Genomic DNA, 22,399 nt, shown 5'->3' with positions numbered 1-22,399 from the left:
TCTACAGTGTTACGGAAATTAACCTCTACAGTAGTCGCTCAGATAACCCGGCATCTCGCTGCAGAAAAATATTAAATGAACAGAAAGCAGAAATGAAAAAACCTGATCTGTTAAAACCGCGTACACCGTATGTTACGAATGCTGTTACTGGAAAACTAAATGAAAATGTTTTGCAATCGACAGATTCAAGCGCATTAGCCACAACGATTCCTCAGAAGGTGGAATTTTGTGAGACATTACTGAGTGAAATTTTAACGGAATTGATAACACCTACATTACAGCCGACGACCGAGACTGTAGAATCTTCGCAGTCAGCACACACTCCGGTCGTACAAGAAGTGCCGAAAATTATATATTCACCACCGTTGATATTACAAGAAAAATTAAAGGAAATGGTTTCCATAATACAAAGTATTCGCTCGTCCTCATTTTACCAGCGATTAATGAGACACACGCATATTATTTTCCCAAACGTAACAGCACCGACATCGCACGAAAGCTCCACTACTTCCCCACAGCACCGGAAAAACGCGGAAAATTTCCGGATACCGTGAGGGACCCTTCCCAATCCCGGACATTCCAGCGGAACCTGACTGTAGGATCCTTCCGATCGCCGGATGGATTCTCGTGGTAGTTCAATGTGAGGGACCACCACGCCGTACGTTAAGGATCATCCCGGACCATTGTGTTGTACTACTTACTAATTCCTAACGCTTTATTTTCCTGTTTTCTTATTCTTTTGTTTTGTTGTCTTGATGAGACAGGTATATCTCATCGCTACCGTGAGGGATGTAGCGATAGTATTTGTACGAACGATAAGACCGCCCAGTTATGATGAATCATTCCATCGCGTTATGAATTTGTCCACTTTACCGGCTAGTTTCCTTTCTCATGAACTTCTAGAATTCAGTCTTGTGCTCAGCTTGCTACAGCTTGCATCTACTTGATTGTTCCTCTTGCTGAAACCCTTGCTTACAACCTTGCTCCGTTTCTTGAACGCCTTGTCATTAAACATGCCTTGAGTTACATTGTCGTGTTTGACCGCTTGGGATGAACCTGTGTCATCCCAATCGGAGCCACCTGTGTAATTGTGTAACATCAGTTAAGAGCGTCCACGACCGCATCGTTGCCGGTCGTGCCACCTTTCACACCAACAGCCGTTTAATCGTGGTAAAGGCTGATCGCCACCCCACTAGAACAGTAGCCAGATAGGCCACTGTTACAATATGCAGTAGTTGCTTGTAGCGTGTAAATTATCAATACAAGCCAACACCGTTCTCTCAACGTTTACCTTATCAGTCTTATTGCATCTAACATTCTCTATCTAATTCTAAATGAATTTTATGATATAATTCTTTGGCTCAAGCAAAACTGATGGTCGGAAAATGTGATCTGTAGCGCATACTATTAGGCTATAGGCAGTATTAGGCACTATAAATTCGTGTGTGATCTGGACCCAAGTTCTCATCACCGGCAACCGAATTGCCGCGGTGACCATACCGCACTGTTACCGCATGTACAGTATCACTCAACGTACTTGGCCGCTGCGTTATGTGCTGGCATGTGGATAGTAAAGTGAATCATTAATCATTAAAGGGCGATTTATCACGTGGAGCAGTATCCAGTGGATACTGCTCCACGTGATAAATCGCCCTTTAATGATTCACTTTATCATCGCTTATCCGGTGAAAAGTATGGATGCACCTGGAATCTAGGGGCGCAAACAACATATGCCCAAACTATTAAGATTTCTGTATACGATTTGCCGATTGTGATCATCACTGGAGGTTATCCATACCTACTTTGGAGAACACTCGGATTAAGACGTATTAAACAAGGAGGTTTGGAAACGACTTCAAAGAGATATATGCAACTAATACGAGGAACGCATTAAACAAAGAGAACAGGGCAGCGTTTATGGTGTTAACACTGCTTACCGTTGCTGCGATTGTCTTCTGGGTACCTTCTTCTATTACGTTTCTGGCAGCTGATTTTGGAGATTTTCATTTTTCTGACGAATTTTGCCATTATGCAAACTGGATTGTGGAGTCCCAGGCGGCTGTCGATGCGACATCCTTTTTAGAAGTGCAATAGAGCTACGCGATTTGTGTTTGTTTGACTGTTTGAACCTTATAGGATGCCAGAAAAAAGGTCAAAAAAAGAGGTCGCGTCGCGTAGTTGATACCATGCAGGCTCGTCTATCAGAACATTTGGACGAAGATGTGAGACCTGATGTAACATAATGTCTCAGAGTTAAGCTGTTGCATTATTTTGTTAATAAATAATTCAGATCACTATTGTTCACTGCGAGGTCACTTTGCAGAGATGGGGAATCGCATTCTGAATGAGAAACGAATGAATGTAACCTATAGTCAAAATTAACTGTCTTTAGTACGACTGTACGAGTACACATGCGCGTGGTTAATTGTTAATAAAATCGAGAAACCTTTTACGTGACGCTCTTCAAGGCGACAATAAAATTCAACTCTTAAAGAAGGCTCAATCGCAGCTTTCGCGCTGTGCTAGGTCCAAATTAAATATGTAAATAAAGATATAAAGAATAACAGGTGAGGATATTGGCAAAAAAACGTAACACAATGCTTCCAGTGTCCACCTGATCAATTTGCTGATGTGCAATATTATGTAGAAGTATCTACGCTGTACTGTGCAAATGAGGCATTACTGTACCACTTCTTTGATAACAGCTAAAGAAACTGGCATTCTATGTCACATTAAGCATTATAATTTATAAGGAATCTCCTCTAGGGATAGGATACTGGCGCTGTCGTGGTGGTAATAGCGGTCGCCGTGCACGATGGATCACAACAACACTGTTGATAGCAGGCACTTGGAAACGAGCCTGTGATAACGCAGCAATGCCTGCTCTGACCACCGCAAAAAACTTTACTACAGTCGCACTGGTTACCACTGTTCATATTGCAATCTTGTTCGCCGAAACAGCAGCAGCCCTTTGCTGTACACGACGTTGGATCGGTGGTCATTAGGTAACAACACCATCCAATAGGTCCAGGAGGACATGTCGGGCGAGGGCATGCAGTTGTAAAAGAGGTTGTGGTGCTTGCAGAAGAGGCATAAGCACTTGCAGGGGACGGTGTTACGCTCGCTCCTTGAACCAGATAAAGATCAGTCACACCGCTAAGGCTTATCAGGAAGAATAATGTAGCGTAGCAAGCTTTCAAACATGAATATTTAACCATTTTACTACTACAACGATTTACACCCAGACACAATCCTTCCCGATAAGATATCTTTAAAAAAATGCAGCTATCTCTTATAGGGTAAGGTGCGCCAAAAGAAAAAGCAATGATTAATCCTATGCGCAAATCTGTACATAAATGCACAATTTACGAACATTTACGTACGGACGTATGCGTTTACGTCTGTGCTTTACCTACGGGGATAATTTAACTTAATTTAGGTAGTGCAAAAGAACGTAGATGCGGTATTGACCGGATGTTGTTTGAGATCGAGTGTGTTAATAAATGTTCGTTGACTTGTTCGGTATATTCCGTTTGGATAATTATATCAAAGCGGAAGTACAACACATGCACTCGTACTAGTAACTTTGCCCAATAAATGATCTCGATATGACAATGCGCTGACAATTTATCGATGTTGCCAGCCTTGCTGAATCATGATTTAAATGTCTGTTGCGCAAAGATACGTATTAACGGAATTCATAATAATTTCAAACCAACCTATTGTAGCCATGAGTTACTTTCCACCCTCCAATACGCAATCCCAGATACTCTTTCGAAGGGCTGAAATAACAGCATTGATTCGATATTGCATCTTTTTTAGCTGTAGTCTACTTCTAGGAGACGGAGGGTCAGAGAAAATAATCGTAGGTTCCCGTCTTGACTCTTCGAACCGAATGTGGCCGACGCTTGACAGAAATTAAGTACATATGTAGTGCAAACTATTTTTTGATTACCAGTGCGATTTCTGCCATCAAACACATGTTTACGCCAACTTAAAAGGCTTACACAGTTTTAAATTGGCGTGAGTCAACATTTTTTTGATATTGAGTATCCGTATTGTAGCGATAGAAGTTGTACAACCATAAGACCACCCAGTTATGATTCATCATTGCGTTATGAATTCCTGTCCTTTTACCGGCTATCTGTTCTTCTTCACAATTTCTAGAATTCATTCTTGCCTTAGCTTGCTACAGCTTGCATCAGCTTGATTAGCTTGTTCCGCTTGTTAAACTCTTGCCTAAACCTTGGTCCCTGTGTTGAATTGTTCTTGTCATTAAACATGCCGTGAACTTCCGTTGTTGCGTTCAGTAATTGTGTTACGTCAGTAAGAGCAGTCCCGGCCAGCATCGTTGCCGGCCGTGCCAACCTTTCATCCCAACAGCCCACACAACATCGTGGTACGGTCAACACGCCAACCCACTAGAACAGCAGCCAGATCGGCTACTGTTACATGGCGCTCCTGTAAAAGAACCATAACACCTGGACGCCTACCGATTCCCCTAACACCTCCGCTTCCCATTCCAGCCAGTGGAAGTCCCGGAACGGATCGCCGTTTCGTGAGTCTTTTTTTACTGTGCAAGTTTAAACCCGCGAAATTTGCATCTTCCACTTGTGATATTTAATAAGATCTACAGCCGTAATAGTGCGAGTGAATTTTTTAAGTTCTTTTGTCGGACTTTGCCGGTTCTTCCTTTCTTGATGCAAGTACTGCAATTACATCCGTCACTATCACTTACCGGTCGTTTTCTTTGTGTGCACGCACTGCCATCTTAATGTGTAGTTAACTACAGTATTTTTACTTTGGCATAATTAAACCGTCTAATTCCGATATTATTGGCGCAGTTAGCCGCGTAGGTACTACACCTTAGCTAACTTTGCTCGGCCCCGGTTGTTTCGTTTCCGTAGTTTTTGGGAACTTCACTGAATTTGCCGGCACGGCACCACTGTTCGGTAAACTGATCGCGTCTCTGTTGTGTGTGTGTTACATACGTCTATAACATTCCCTTTGTCTTGCAACTTGCACATTCCACTTGTCTGCCGCTGTGGCGCCGATTTGAACTGAGATCAAACCCATTAGCTGACACGCTCCACGTACGCAATGGAATCCATAAAGCAACAGCTTGACATTACATTCACTCGGAATGCAATACGTGACATCTGTAGAAATTTTAATGTAAAAATCGCTTTAAAAAACACCAAGGCCAACATGATAAGCGCGCTCTCTGCACATATGTTGCTGAACCACATTTCTGTGGATCAGCTCCACCACTTCCACTCTCCTGCTGCCGATGAGTCAGCTGCGCCAGCTGAGCACACCTTGCACACCAACGCCGCACAGGCCACACGTTCTCACAGTCAGAAAGACAGTCTACCCGAGCAGACCACTGCAGCGCGTACTGAAGGCGCACAACGCAGTTCCCCAGTGCACAATGCAGCAGGGCGCACACACGCTGCAGTTCCGGCAGCGCGCAGCGCTTCCGTACTATCAGCTTACAGAGAAATAAACGAGAACCGTTGTGCAAGTACCACTTATGACTCTTTAACTGACAAGGAAGGCGCGTACCATCATCGTGCTGTTCACGAGTATCATAGTCAATCGGATGACCGCCGGTCAGATAATGCGCACCGGAATCGTTCTTACCGTGAATATTACAGTAGTTCCAGTGACTCCGATGGTGCCCGGTCACCCAGTTCACACCGCTATCGTACACGACACCGCTCGTATTCTCCTGACAGCAATTGTAGCGACGGAAAGTGTAGTACACATTTCCGGGAACGCCATCGTTACCCGCCTGAAAGTGATTGTAGTTACGAATGTTATCGCAATCCGCATTCCCGATACTCGGCCGCCCGTGACCATACAAAATACTGCAATCGCGAAAAGTTTAACGTGAACAAGTTAATACATCCGAGGTATATTGACTTTGACAGCTACAGATTAGACAACGGAAAGTTATTTTGTCCAAAGTGTCTTGATATCTTTCATTCGTACGGAGAGTGCCCAAACTATAGTCGCGATGACAAATGCACAATACCGCGTTTATGCCCAAATGACATAAAAGCTGCAGTTCAGGAAGAATACGATGACTACGTACACTACATGCTTGAGTGAAAAGGAATGGCGTTCTTGTTTAGCAGTCAATGGAAAAGAATGGGTAGCTACAGGAAAAGCGGACCGTATGGCCATAATTATGTACCTCCCGTATTCTATAGCCTCTCTGAAGATAAGTTGTACAGTAGTCGCTCAGATGACCCGGCATCTCGATGCAAAGAAATATTAACTGAGCAACGGGAAGAAATGCACACACATGATATTTTAAGACCACGCACACCATACATTAAAACTGCAGGCACTGCGAAATTAAATACTACCGTCTCGAATGCGACCACTTTAAGTGAAATAGCGAACACCATTCCGCAAAAACTCGACTTATGTGAAACATTATTGAATGAAATTTCCGATGATTTGACAGCACCGGCATCACCGTCTATTGCTGAGAAGGAGCACCCATCTCAGTCCGTGAACCTTTCCGAATTGCAGAAAGTACCGAAAATTAATCATTCCCCTGCACAGCTATTGAAAGAAAAATTAAACGAAATGATTTCTATCGTACAAAGTATTCGTCAATCTTCTTTCTACCAGACGTTAACGAGACGTGCGTACCACATTATTTCCCCAAATGCACAGGCACTGCACGAAAGCTCTGATACCTCGTCAAAAACGCATTCGTTAGTGACTGTACCTGACGCAGATCGTGAAATCATTAGTACAAGTACATTCCCGCACAGATCCGCCAAACATGCACTGTCGGTCGATGATTTGGATGCTACGCTGGAGTATATTCGCACTTCTCCATTCTATCAGACGTTGTTTAACAGCCCGCATTTGCTTAACATCCCTACTGGTACATTAGCATTTTGCGACTCTACCCCTCCATCCCCACGACGCCAGACGAATGCGGAAAATTTTCGGATACCGTGAGGGATACCTGACTACGACTACAAGGAAACGGACATTTACCGGATGCCCTAGCCAACCGTGAGGGAACCAAATCAGCGTATCCGCGAGTTGGAGGACAACTGGCCTACTGCGAAAGTCTCCATTGACCGGACCAGCCGATGCCATCATCACCTTTAACAGTACACACCGTACCGTGGCGCCGCACCAGTCCCTTCCCCCTCCGGACACGCCATGCAAGCACAGCCAGTATTTAACCGCATTTAACCTTTTTCATTTTCCTTTAAATTTCTTTTCCCTTTGTATTGTCTTGATGAGACAGGTATATCTCATCGCTACCGTGAGGGATGTAGCGATAGAAGTTGTACAACCATAAGACCACCCAGTTATGATTCATCATTGCGTTATGAATTCCTGTCCTTTTACCGGCTATCTGTTCTTCTTCACAATTTCTAGAATTCATTCTTGCCTTAGCTTGCTACAGCTTGCATCAGCTTGATTAGCTTGTTCCGCTTGTTAAACTCTTGCCTAAACCTTGGTCCCTGTGTTGAATTGTTCTTGTCATTAAACATGCCGTGAACTTCCGTTGTTGCGTTCAGTAATTGTGTTACGTCAGTAAGAGCAGTCCCGGCCAGCATCGTTGCCGGCCGTGCCAACCTTTCATCCCAACAGCCCACACAACATCGTGGTACGGTCAACACGCCAACCCACTAGAACAGCAGCCAGATCGGCTACTGTTACAGTATGTAACACCAACGATCTTCCTTTTTCACTCTCCTTCCGGTCCCTCTCTTTGCATATGTAGCCTCCGAAGACTACCCGCACCTTTAAATAAATTAGCAGGAAAAGCGGAATTCTACTGGATTACACACTCACCCTACCGGAAATTACCCAGTTAGCTGCCCCAAACCTTGTCGGAAAAGATACTTATTTTCTTACCGAGTTACTATGTCCGCTTTTTCGCCATACACCCGCCGGATGCGGACATACCAACTCGCTCCGAAAGCATCTTTCCGACAGGGTTAAATTGCATGTGCGATAAACAACCGCATCACTCAGATGACCGTAATAAGGGTGCTAACAGCTCGGGGCATTGACAATTTAGCCATCGGTCAAAAGTCTCCAAAAGCTTGTAACCCCGGCCAAAGCATGATTTCCGCATTTTAAGCCACGATGAACAGTTTCGTAGATGTCGTCAACCTTTCTGAGACTAACCTGACCATCCCGAACTTCGACAGCAATCTAACTGGTATTCCATGGAATTTACCAGCCGGCTTCCGGGTATTTACAAGCATTGCCACCTTTTTCCTGAATGTGTCTGCTTGTAGCGTCTTAATTGTCAACACAAACCAGCATGCACCATTCATTCAACATTTACTGTATCCGCCCGATAGACTTGCACCACTGTCAGATCCGGGCGCTGCCTTCACCCTGCCGGGTATTTAGCACGTGTCGTCCTACCACCGGGCGGCGCACGCGTTGCTTTTTAAACTGCAGTGCTTTCAATACAGCTGATCTGTAAACCCCAGCCCCTGCCAGGGGCACCCCAAAAACCACAACAAACAGGATTTAAACTTGAATAAAACAGCGTCAGAGCTATACATTTGTCGCTTCTCTTAAATTCTGTTGTCAGTAAGTAAATTAAAATTCTTATCACTTCCAAAATATCACTGTTCGCCCAGGAAAACGGCTTGAAACAAAACCCTAAATATTACTGCAGAGAGCAAAGTGTGTATATTGAGCCTGAATTTTTCCGTATACCAGACTCTGTGGTGCAAGTCTATCGGGCGGATACAGTATCTCATCAACCTCCTTGCATCTAATATTGTCTATCTAACTTTAACCGAATTTTATGACATAATTCATTACTGGCTTAAGCCAAACTGGTGGCCAGGAAATGCTGTCTGTGACCTTTACAGTTACGTTTTAGGCTATATAAGTGCGTGCATGATCTGGACACAAGTTCTCATCACCTGTAATCGAATTGCAGCGGTGACCTTACCACACTATTACCGTATGCACCACTCAACGCATTTGGCTGGTGGAATATGCGCTGGGATGTGGATATTGCTCCACGTAATAAATCTTCCTCTAATGATCATTGGTACTCTATATTATCGTTTGCCTGGCGAAATGTACGGATGCAGCTGGGATCAGGCGGCGCAAGCAACATACGTACAAACTATCGAGATTTCCATATTCGATTTGCCGGTTGTGATCATTACTGGAGGTTATCCATATCTGCTATGGAGAACACTCAAATTAAGACGTATTAAACCGACCAGTTTGGGAATAACCGGAAGAGATACAACAACAACAACAATAACAGCAGCGACAGCAACCACAAGAACAACAAGAAAGAACGCACGGAATAAAGAGAACAAGACAGCGATTACGGTTTTAACGCTGTTGACTATTACTGTCTTTGTCAGCTGGGTACCCTCCTCTGTTGTATTTCTGGCCGCTGATTTTGGAGGTTTCCATTTTCCAGACGAATTTTACCTTTATGCGAACTGGATGGTGGAGTCCCAGGCGGCGGTCGATGCGATCATCCTTTTCATAAGACTTAGTGTCAAAGAACTGCGCGATTTATGGCTGAACCCTATACGATGGCTGAAGAAAGGACACAGCTAAAGGTCGCGTCCGGTATCATATACCGTGCAGCTTAGTCGTCCATCAGAACACATGCACGGCGCTGACAGATCTGGTGCAACATAACAGATATGGACTGTCTTGCGGTGCACGAGCGCTTGCATTTTTTGATAATTACATATGTGGTTATTGCAATAAAAGAAGTATAGATAATTTAATCGAAGTATTGTTTTGCTTTAGCAAAACCTTGCTGAATTGATTTGCTTAGGGAAGCGGATAATGTCAAGCGGAGGGTACGCGTGCCATAAATATTTTCTAACTGCGACTTCGAAATCAACCGGGTTTGTTGTTGCGTACCTTCCTTCCTACCCAACCTTCCTATACACACTGAGTGATTAGACGACGTGCATGTGACCCAAGTACAGGAGTGTGAAGTTTGCAGAGAACATGAATCTCGTTCTGAACAACAAACACATGAACGTCATTTATAGCCAAATCGAAATGTTATAATTATTTGTGACACGTGTATATTTGCCGATGGTTATTAACTACACCGTGTACGTGGCGAACTTGACGTTTTGTCTTCGAGGCGACAGACAGAACTTGAAACTCGTGATATTGTAGCCGTACAAATGAGATCTGTAGTGAAGATGTACATCTCATTGGTGCTAGTTCAACCGGAAACATCAGAATGTGTACTTGTACGAACTGACCAGTTCTAACGTGGATTTTCTAGACTTCTGAGATTGTCTGAATGTTCTGAAATCATTCTTGCTCTTGCCCTTGCCCTTGCTCTTCCCCAATGACTTTTCAGCTGATTAAAAATGTTTGTGCACTTTGACAATCGCGCCGGTATCGGTTAACATGTTCGCAATTGCATAACTGACTTTTGGGTAATTCGCTAACTCGTAACATCGCCGACGGTCACTGACGAACCATCAAACCTCGTTTTATCGTGGTACGGGTGGATTAACCCACTCCACTAGTGGCAGCTTAGAAGTTGCCGTTGCAATATAGTCCTAATCACAGCTTCTCGCTGTGTTAGATGCAAATCAGACGAAAGAGGTGCGCAAAATCACAATAACTGATGTTTAATCAGGGTAATCAATGTTTAATCAAGGATGTTGACCCGTGTGTCCACAGGTTGCCCTCAAGGGAATCTTACTCTGAATAACAAAACGCTGCTACAGCGCATAGTACATGGATAATAGTGGAAGGGACAGGCACGAAGAAGCATAACTGATATTTAATCAAGGTAAAGATTTTGATGATCCACCTACAGGATTCGAAGTACAACGGGGTGTGGGTTGTATAACCCCTTTTCGTTGATTACAGGGATGCTATAGCTTTGAATGAAAACTAAAAACAAAACTAGAACAAATTTTATTGACTAGCAACTGCAGGATGTTGCATAGAAAGATCACCATTACCATAATGTTTTGAAGTGTTTTCTTTCTAGAAACTTTCCAGCACAATTGCATGCGGTGGTTGGTGGTCAACACCCAGTAGTCTCAGTGTTTGCTTAATCGGTTATATTCTGTACCGTACACGCAAAAGGCAATGTCGGAATTTCACAATATTACTGTAAATTTTAATAGTTCACCCATCCCTACACTTGACAACGACTTTTCCGGCATATCCTGGAATTTTCTTGCTGCTTTCAAAGTTTTTTCGAGCATTAGCACGTTTTTGCTAAACTGCACTGCTTGTGCTTTCCTACTTGGAAAAACCACGCAGCACACAGCTTTTAATATCTACCTGATCAATTTGTTGGTATGTAACATTACGTATCTCATTGTCATCGAATTCTACGACGTCATACTTTGGATGAAACCGAACTGGTGGGCCGGCAACATGGTCTGTGATGTTTTCCTTTATGCAAACGGTATTTCTCCAACTTGTATGGGTTATGCGCAATTTCTGATCACTTGTAACCGCGTTGCAGCGGTAACTTTTCCACACCATTACCGTTTATATCATTCTCCGCGTTTAGCCGTCACTCTGTGTATTGGAACGTGGATTCTCGTGCATGTCGTTTGTCTGCCACTGAATATCGTACATGCATTACTGTACCGTTTACCCGGCACGATTTATGGTTGCATGTGGAATACCAATGCGGAAGTGATTAGAAACTATGCGCAAGCTCTAGATGTGATTGGTTTTGCCTTCCCGGTTCTCACCATTGTCGGAGCGTATCCGTACTTGTTATGGAAAACAACTAAACGACGTCGTGGACGAGTTGCTGGCACGCCAGACCGAGCCCAAAGCGGCGTAGCAAATGCGAAAACAATGCGTTTCGCTATAAGAGAAAACAATACAGCTTTTACGGTTTTATCACTTTTAACCCTCACTGTACTGATCTGCTGGGTGCCGTCATTAATTATGTATTTAGCAGCTGATTTTGGAGGTTTTACTTTCCCAGATGAATTTTACCAGTATGCACACTGGATGGTGGAAACGGAAGCGGCCATTGATGCCATCATGCTTTTCGTAAGCGTAAAGGATATACGCGATGCCATTCTGCAATTTCTTGGGTGCTACGGGAACGGCAATACTGCCCTCCGTCTGACAGAAGATTATATCACAAGGAGCCGTGACACGGCACCACAAATCGAGTCAGCTGTTTGAAGTATTTAATGGAGACCAGTGCCACAGATTTTAATCAGCTGTATGATTTCCGGTTTCGGTTTGCGATTTGCGATTTGGTGTATGATTTGTGGATTTATATTACCTTTACGCAATACTGCCTGATCAGCGGGTGTTCTTCAGAAAGGTCACATTATTTTTGAGGCCGTAAGATCTGGAAAATTCTCTTGTAAATCTCAATTTACTTTCTTTTTCTTCCTAGCTAAAACTTAGTTTTACTTTTTAGACTACCCTGAAACCTTATAATTCTTTTAATAGATCTCTTTTTGGGTTTTTGGATGAGAGTTCGGGGATCTTCTGTCGTTGATGTCGCCCTGGACAGCCAGTGAATTCATATGTACAATACGCAGTACGAATACTGCTACCCTAGCTGCGCTGAAGTCTCAACGTGGTCGACATAGAGACTAAATCTGATATAAAAATCTGGTACATCAAATGGAATGCATATTACAGAAAATATAAATACAGCAAGTTTTATAGACTGTCGGACTTACAAAATTAATTACAATCTGGTATGGCTACAAAACTGCAACTGCCATGAATATGTCACAGTATTAATTTTTTTATACTACCGTACGTACACAAGTTTTTGTTTACGATCCTATGGGTGGCATGCACTTAACAGAAAAACAATTTATCTGTGCTATGGTACAAGGGTCATGGTATCCTTAATCCGATTTTAAAGCAATCATTGAAGCCGTGATATCACAATCGTGAATTGAAATACAGAGTGTTTTCGTTAGGTCAGAGGCAATATCCAAATTAAAAAAGGTTATAAATAATCAATAAGCCTTGTGAACAGTGAGAAGCTTCAAACAACCTTATTGTGGAACAGTGCAATAACTGACCAAACCTATAATGCGGACACAAAAACCATGTCTAGGTTCATAATCAAGTCGACAATCCGCGACAATTATAGATACTAATAATAATACCAGTTTACGAAGTACTGTGTGGCTAGAAGACTTGTGCAAAGACGAGACTGTTTTTTGGAACAATTACTGAGCTGTTACTCCTTACCAACAGAATTACATGACAAATCAACATGCACAGATACATGTAAAGTTAGAGCGATCGATGCCGGAAAGGGAGCAGTAATGGAATATCCGTATATAACCGGTTCGCTCCTTACCAACCGGTTCGCTCCTTACCAACAGAATTACATGACAAATCAACATGCACAGATACATGTAAAGTTAGAGTGATCGATGCCGGAAAGGGAGCAGTAATGGAATATCCGTATATAACCGGCAAGAGTACAGTAAATCACAAACTCACTTATAAGTCGGGGGTTAAGGCGGATAGTAATCAGCAGAATAACCGCTGTAAGCGGTATCGCTTGATACGTTGTTTTGTGCCTGTAAACACTACGTTTCCTGCTTAAGTACTATTACTCGTACATTTTTATTTCAAAATTTGCGCATTTTTAAAATCTATCGGCAGACGCTTTATAAGCCAAATTGGGCATTATGATTGATACGGATACGATACTGGCGCTATCGGATGGGAATAGCCATCGGCCTTGGACGACAGATCACATCAAACAAGCAACCCTTGGTAGCAAACACTTAAAAATTAAAGGAGCGTAGGATAACGCAGCAGTGCCGACCCTGGCCCTCACCGCAAAAATTCTTATCGCAGTTGCACTGGTTACCAATGTTGTGATTGCAATCCTGTTCGCTGAAACCGCAGGAGCTTTTTGCTGCACGTTATGCTGGATTGGTGCTCATTAGGTAGCAATACCATCCGACAGGTCCAGGAGGACACATCGGATGAGGGCAGGTAATTGCATAAGAGAAAGTGGTACTTGCAGAAGAAGCATACACGTTTGCAGAGGCGGTGCTACTGTACGTTCGCAGCTTGAGCCAGATACAGATTGGTCACATCGCCAGTGGCGAATCTAGGCGGGTTTCGACGGGGGGGGGCTAGAGAACTCGTACTGGCATCGCCAATTAAAAAGTGTATCACAAAAACTAGCTAACCATTTTATCAGTGCAAGTAATTTACGCCCAATCATAACGCTTCGCCAGAAATATTAAAAAAAAGGAAAGTTTTTTTTTGTAAAAAGAAGTAATCAAAATGAGAGCACATCTAAAAATAGACTAAATATAAATTAAACGCTCTTGCGTCCGTACTTGACCTGCGGGCAAATTAAAATAATTTACCGAAGTGCGTATATGCGCTACGGAACGGATGTTGTTCGAGACCGAATCTGCTCTTTATCAACTGCTCGTTTACTTGTTCGGTACATTCAGTTTGCTTACTAAAGCGGAAGTGATGCTGCCCATTTAATTACCTCGACGTACCGTTACTCTTGCACTAAGTCCGTTTACACTTTACACCAGTTAAAAATTTACGTCTATTTAGAAAAAATCAATATCCGCCTAGTTTTACACCGGCATGAGTTTCCGTTTTATTTCAAGTTGGAGATGGTCTTCGTGGGCATCTATCTGTACAGATACATGTAAAGTAAGAGTTTTCGATGCCGGAAAGGGAGCAATAATGAAAGATCTTTACATAATAAGAGCTCGCTGGCATTTTCTGACAACGATCTCCTGTCATTATTGTTATGCCAGGAAAAGCGGAAATAAAATGACAAGAAAAGCCGAATTCAACTGCAGTACAGACGCACCCAAATTGCATGCTTAATAGACGTCCGCATCAAACGGATGACAATAAGAAGGGTGCAGAAAATCCTTGACATTGACAATTTAGCCGTCGATAGAAAGCCTGTAAAAAGCTGTGAACTTGGCTAAAGCACGTTCCCATAGTTTACGCCAGGATGAATAGTTTCGTAGATATTGCCAACATTTCTGTAGCCAACCTGACCATCCCGAACTTCGACAGCAATCTAACGGGTATTCCATGGAATTTCCCGGCCGGCTTCCGGGTATTTACAAGTATAGCCACTTTTTTGCTGAATATAGTTGCTTGTGGCGTCCTAATTGTCAACACAAACCAGCACCGTTCATTCAACATTTATCTCATCAGCCTTCTTGCATCTAACATTGTCTACTTGGTTTTAACCGAATTTTATGACATAATTCATTATTGGCTTAAACCAAACTGGTGGCCAGGAAATGCTGTCTGTGGCCTTTACATTTACGCTTTAGGCTCTATAAATGCGTGCATGATCTGGACGCAAGTTCTCATCACCTGTAACCGAATTGCAGCGGTGACCGTACCGCACTATTACCGTATGTATCACACAACGTATTTGGCCGGTGGGATATGCGCTGGGATGTGGGTACTGCTCCACGTGATAAATCTCCCTCTGCTGATCATTGGTACTCTGTACTATCGTCTCCCTGGCGAAATGTACGGATGCAGCTGGGATCCGGCGCCGCAAGCGTCATACGTACAGAGTATCGAGATTTCTATATTCGATTTGCCGGTTGTGATCATTACTGGAGGCTATCCGTACCTGCTATGGAGAACACTCAAATTAAGACGTACCAAACCACCCAGTTTGGAAATTACCGGAAGAGATACAACAACAGCAACATCAACAACAGCAGCGGGAGCAGCAGCAGCAACAACAAGGAATGCACGGAGGAATGCACGGAGCAAAGAGAACAAGACAGCATTTATGGTGTCAACGCTGCTGACCATTACTGTTTTTATCAGCTGGGTGCCTTCTTCAATTGTCTTTCTGGCAGCTGATTTTGGGGGTTTCCATTTTCCTGACGAATTTTACCTTTATGCGAACTGGATCGTGGAATCCCAGGCGGCAGTCGATGCGATCATCCTCTTTCTAAGTGTGAAGGAATTGCGGGATTTGTGTCTGAACCTTGTAAGATGCCGGAAGAAAGGTCACAGAAGGGGGTTGCGGCCGGTATCGGGTACCGTATAGCCTTGTCGTCCAACAGAACACATGCACGGCGCTGAAAGATCTTAATCGAACTACTTCGTGTTTTAAGGAGTTTGGCTTTGAAAAAACCTTGCTCAAATTGATTTGCTTAAAGACTCGGATAATTTTTACCAGGCGGACGCTACGCATACTGAACGTTTTCATACTGCGATTATTGAGTCCCCAGGCTTTGTTGTAACTTATAAGTATGTGTAATTAAACAATTCAGAAGCATAAACATTTCCAATATTCGCAGTATAAACGAAGTATATTCGAAGGAAGTATAAACAATTCAGATCACTATTTTTTACGGAAACTATGGTTTTGCCAAGAATGGGAAATTCGTTCTGAACAACAAACAGATGAATGTCATATTTTATAGTCAAAACGGAATGTGATCTATGGCACGTGTGTGTATACTTGCGGATGGTTTTTAATCAGAAGATCAATCCACTGAAATGGAAATACTTACTGAAATGGAGCCACTGCGTACGTGACGTTTTCGTGTTCGAGGCGACAGACAAAAATTTTTCTAATAACACAGTCCTAATTGTAACTTCTCGCTGCGCTTACTGCCAAATAAACAAAAACGAGAGGTGTGAAGAATCACACTAGATGTTTCATTTAGGTTTAGGTTTAGGTTTAATGCTTAAGTAACGAAGTTAACCCGTGGGTCTACAGGGTGCCCAAAAGGGAACTTCTTTAAGAATAATAAAATATAGTATGCACTCGTTCATGTATATTAAGTAAAGGGGTTATTTCAGTCACGCATGCTTATTATTTTGCGGTTAACCAGTAAAATCAGACAAAAATAATTTTTACAGGCCGGTTTATTGTGTCAGTACATGGAAAGACTGTAAAATGTTTAAACTGATACAAACCACTAGTACTGGATTAAAACTTCAAAAAAGCCCATGCTTTTTCTTGGAGGAAACGGAAAACAGAAGACTGGTTATGACAATCAGACAAAGCGAAAACCACACGCCGATGCGAGACAAATTAAAATCGGCTACTTTCGACACTGGCGCTATTTTTTGCTTACAGTGCAAATAAGCCAACTAGACAAAATAGCTGACGCTTTCCGCACCGTGCTTCTTGTAGGCGCGAGTAGTTCCTGTCCCTTCGGATATGAAAGGAGCCATTGACTGTTTCGAGGCCGGCGTGTCAGTCAAGAGGAAGGCAGCGGATGACACCGACGACCGGCACGGCAGCGGGGTGTGCACGTTGTTCATCACTTGGACCCCGGTAGGATTAATCGAAGACGGCGATGACAGTGAGCCTGTTTAAGACAGCAACATACGCAGTCATTACAAACGAGAAAACCGCAAATCATTCAGAATTAAGTACAAGCGCGGAATGCTTAAACTGCACAGTAATCGAAGTTCGATCCGTAGCTCTGTGTACGGCATATCGCTCAATTTATGAAACCATAAACTGCAATTCATGCAACCATTCAAACTGCACATGTCAAGTAATTGGTACTTCATTTAGCAGATAAATTGTATTCAAAATTTCAAATCCGATGGCTTCACCTTGATTTCTGCGATGTCGCCTTTCCCAGTTAGGGCACTTTTTCTTTAGCACAATCACGATCAGAAGGGACACAGAGAACAGCGCGATCCCCACGAATATGGTGGCGATGGCCGCTAAAACCCAATCCGGAATGAGTGGGGATCGCCGTGGTGTGGGGGACGTTTTCACATCATCGGTTGTTGCCGTCATGAACCTGTACCCTGCAGATGCATCCGTCGCTTTGACAGCTGTTGGCGATGGTTTCCGAGTAAATGGACGCGCCGATGTGATTGCCCGTTTGACACTCGTTTCGACTCCGGGCCATGGTTCACTTGCGGAACGATTACCTGCAAAACCAGGTTTCAAAGTCAAGGGATGCTTAGCAAAAGCGTGACTGGTGTAACGCACACTTGTGCAACATGCGCTTCGCCAAAACTGCAAATGTCCTCGTAGATTACAGTCCTGTGCAGTGGTACCTTCAACAATCAACTGAAAGGATGGTAGTGCAACGGCGCCGACGACGCTTCCCGGCCCTTTCCTGTCGTCTCCCCGAGGTTTGCAGGTGAAATTAGCCCCACCAAGACCTCTCGTAGCTACAAACCGCAGAGTAATTGCATTGTTTACCTTCGTCACCTCACAGCTGTTATTTGAGTCTGCAAACACGAGAGTAACGATTCATAATCACGAGAGTAACGAGAAGGATGTGATCGGCACATACATGATGGCTGAAGGTTACAGTAAGTTTCATCCATTGCGACAGAGTTGCGGTACCATGTTAGGGATGGCAAAGGTTGTTCGCCTTTGAAGAAGCACGTCAAATCGACTTTATTTCCCGCAGTAATTCGCGCGTTTGCCGGTGAAACTGCTTTCCCGTTGATCTTGGTACCTATGGCATTGTGACTGGGGATAAACAAAATTTTTCTTCAGTTTTTTTAATTAAATACGGCAGCTTCGTGCCAAACGCGTCTTCTCCTCTTTGAAGCGTCGAAAGACATACAGAATAGACTCTATAGTGTTTGACGATTTTCTGTTTATTTTCCACAATAGTACGTACTGTGCAGTAATTTTCATGTTTATATCCACTTGCTTACCGATAACTAGCAATGCCCAAACGGTAGTTTTTCTCGCGCCGGGCTTCACAGGATCGGCCACACACTGGATTCTGCCGGCATCCTCCAGTTGCACATTGGTAATCGTCAACGTGTGCGGTCCGGTGTGGTTAACCGGAGAACTGACACGCCAGTGCCGTTTAGCACCGACAACGGAATCATTTTTTTGGGAATCAATGCGCTTTTCCTGATGCAGCCACTGCACGCCGCCGCTTTTTGTCGCATTGCAGACGAAAATGACGGTGCCGCCCAGTGCGACGGCGGTACGATTGAAAAAAAATGATCCGACTATGTTGCGTGGTTCCATCGTCCCACCACACTCGCCTGTCAAATCACAAAAGGTACATAAAGACAAATTTTGATTACCTATATCATATTAAGATGTTGTCAATATAAATGCTCATTAAAACAACAAGCTGACACCAACACATCAAGAACGATCATAATGCACACTAATTCTTCCAAAAGCAAGCAAACACACACACAGTTATTACAAAAAATAGTTAGCAACTGCAAGTCACAAGTTTTGCAGTGAAACTAGGGGAACCCAAAGTTCCCACCAGGCACATGTCCGTCTCACCAATTGCTGGAAGTATCGCAAAAGCGATTCCGGAAAACCAAACAAAACAGAGAGGCTTTGATTTCAGCATTGGGCAGAGAATCCCACTCGAGAGGCACAACATTTGCCGACATCTGCAGACCAAATAACATAGGTTACCTGGTAAGCGTTTCAGAGAGCCAAGGATTACGGTAAAGTATACAATTCATTGAATCTTTACTTAATAAACCGATAATTTACTGACTTTCATTGTGTTCGTCACAACTTGGTCTGAGCTGCGAAGTCTGAACACACCCGATCGTAATATTCGCGACAAACAACACTCTGCACTGCTCGCAGGGAGGTTAAGTAAGGTCTTGTGTTTCACCTAGTGTTCGCGATTCACCTGGGCCAATAACATTAATTGAGCTCTCAGTCTGAGGTGTCCTTAAGAACAATACTGCTCAACAATTCAATCACCTGGGTCGGTATCCTCTAAGGCCAAACAAGCCGCTCGATCGTCAACGACGGATTTGCCAAGGTTGGATTATTTACGTACTTCAAAACTGAGCTCTGTCTGATTCTTTACACCAGGTTAATGAGAATAAGTACTAGTACTAAAAAGTCGAAACACAAGGCAGAAAGCTGATAAACAGTTGCCAAATGCCAATTAAACGGTAGGAGAGGCTAGAACTAGTGAGGAAGAAAACTGCTTATCGATCCAATGAAATCGTCGTACTCTTGCTGCTGCTCAAAACATTTCGTTTGGTGCTGCCGTGCTGTCGGTATCCTCAATCTATCTGGAATATCCCGAACTGAACTGCATGATATTATTCTGCAGTCTGAATCACACTTCGCCACTGACGTTGTGCCGGTTGTGGTGTTGCACCGCAACGACTGCAACTGGCACCCGCAAGAGAGCGGCGCACATCGCAAAGAATAATTATTACTAGTGTTGGTTGTTTAAATCACATCATTGCACCGAGCGCGAGCGCCGGTCCGCTGGGAATGTTAAACTATGAATCGACATGGCGCACCGCGAACCCAGTTCTGATGGCGCTCTTCGGGGATGGTGTAGCCAGCGTACATGTGATATAAGCTCGCTGGTGCAAGTTTTGCGCTGGCGTGTTCCAGTCTATTGTTACGATCCCGTGATCTACTGTCAATCTGGGAAACTACATTCAGTAAAACACTAGAGAACACTACATTAGGAAAAAATTCAAAAAAGATTTCGCTGTAGATAAAAACAAATGGTTTTTATCCAAATTCTGACCAGAAAATTTCGTGCTAAAGTATTAACGACACCAAGTATTATTGCGCGCTTCCAGTACCATTAGAAAACGATGTTAATGACATCCTTGAAACAGCGCGTACGCTATGAAATACCACTGCCAATGGAAATGAAAATTTGTGGAATTGGAAAACGTGACTGACACTTTTCGTGGGCGACAGACAAACTCTGCTACGGGAAGCGTATACTCTGCTATGGAATGCTATGAATGCGTTTATCGCTTGACGAAGGCATAGAGTAGCACCTCGCGCTTCGCGCTCGGTGCAGATAAATGTACGAGCGTGTTACTTTATTGGGTTATTGGAGTGAAGATAGGATAGAAACAAAATTACGCGTCACATTATTTTAGCACATAGTACACTTCGTCCAATCTTAATGCACGAGTAATACAGATAATGCAAAATACACAAGAGCAGGGTGCCCAGAATATTATGCAAGAACTGCTGTTCGATCCTGTTCATTTAAATTAGTAAGAAAATATGCATCAATGGGAATGTTTCCAAGCTTTGTCGGTGTAAAATTTATTTGTAGCGCCAAAGCCTGATTTTAAAAACATTACTCGTAGACTCGTAGTTATATTCCTGACGAAAATAATACGCACGTGCTACAAACGTCCTTAGCGTAGATTGCCTTCTTCCCTGTGAATTAAGTTTAAAAAAAGGGATGATGATTCGATGATAGCACTCGTCTGTTGCTGTATTCGTTTTCCCGACCTCGCATCAATCAGTCAATGCAGCAGTCTAGCAGAACACTTCAGTACACATGCTGAAGGCAAAGAAATGGGGACATTTTACTATGACCAAGGTGACACAGTTCCGCTTTGGTCGGTAACATACGGTACGCTCCTTAATCCTTATAGAAGACACGGTTTGCTGGTTTTTCACAAACGATACTTCACAAACGATACTTTACGAACACGAACGATACTTCACAAACACTGGCCACAAGTTTACAACGTATATATTATGTTGCGCGTAACAATTCCGATTAATTTAATTTATGTGGTACGTTAAACCTGAAAAGACTGGATCGCTGATTTCGCCAGTTCATTAATACAGATATTCATTGGGGCACGACTGCCACATAAGCGATCTTGTCAGTGTCAGACCAGGGACCGGCTTCAGCAAGCGAGCTTATGGTTAGTCTGCACGACGCAAACACTGGCACCATTTTGCAAAACCATCAGACATCGCAGCGACGCATGACGATTCACAGTTCGGCAAAATGTGTACGTTGACCGCTCCTCTTAATTTGTCCACGAATTCTGCCTTGGCGGAGCCACCACACATTGCGACATGTACATATGCGCCAGTGTCTTGGCCAAGAAATTGATCGGGATGCCGGTTACAGCTCTGATGCTCAACATAATCGTGCTATGGATTTTATTAAAGGAGATATCCCCGCGGACACTCTTTAACGTGTGCTCGTACATTTTGCCGTTTTGCATACTTACATCATTGCAGTACCAAAACACTTCCTGTTACCTGTACCTCGTTCTTATGTTTAATGTCGCATAATGGCTTTCTTCAGTTTGTATAAGTAAAAGCAATCCAGAACGGTAACTAGCATCATAATAATATTATCGAAGTGGCATTTCAGCTTGCTGATCCGTGATGCGCTGCGATGCGGCAAAATCAAAACAGTGTTTAACTCACTCAAAAGTGCTGACAGGATGCGCTTGTACTTGCATTTACATTCGCGTGACATTTAAATTTGCAGCTTACGATTTTGTTTTGTGAATAGTGAGGCATTTATGCGTAATACATTACTGTACTAGTCACTAAACACTAAGCAGGAACTCCATTAGATTTCTGTTGTAGCACTAGTACTACAGTTCCCGTTAGATCGATAGGTAATTTTCTGGCTCGCTTCTGCGCTATGTTACCTTTGCTATAATATTT

At 43.3% G+C, this 22,399-nt stretch overlaps 1 protein-coding gene across 1 annotated transcript; it reads right to left on the bottom strand.

The window, feature by feature from the left end:
* Nucleotides 1–16,985: 16,985 nt before the first annotated feature.
* LOC129586626 (uncharacterized) lies at nucleotides 16,986–19,941 on the bottom strand. Its single transcript, XM_055479955.1, has 7 exons — nucleotides 19,688–19,941; nucleotides 19,250–19,362; nucleotides 18,652–18,993; nucleotides 18,279–18,446; nucleotides 18,037–18,213; nucleotides 17,581–17,907; nucleotides 16,986–17,327 (listed from the first exon to the last, which is right to left on the bottom strand). Exons 2-7 carry the CDS (start codon nucleotides 19,350–19,352, stop codon nucleotides 17,107–17,109), a joined length of 1,338 nt encoding a protein of 445 aa, XP_055335930.1. The 5' UTR covers nucleotides 19,353–19,362; nucleotides 19,688–19,941; the 3' UTR covers nucleotides 16,986–17,106.
* Nucleotides 19,942–22,399: the final 2,458 nt, after the last annotated feature.

This window comes from Paramacrobiotus metropolitanus, unplaced genomic scaffold (genome assembly GCF_019649055.1).
Source record: "Paramacrobiotus metropolitanus isolate TYO unplaced genomic scaffold, Prichtersi_v1.0 Parri_scaffold0000021, whole genome shotgun sequence".
Taxonomy (NCBI): domain Eukaryota; kingdom Metazoa; phylum Tardigrada; class Eutardigrada; order Parachela; family Macrobiotidae; genus Paramacrobiotus; species Paramacrobiotus metropolitanus.
This window is presented reverse-complemented; position numbering and strand designations above follow the sequence as displayed.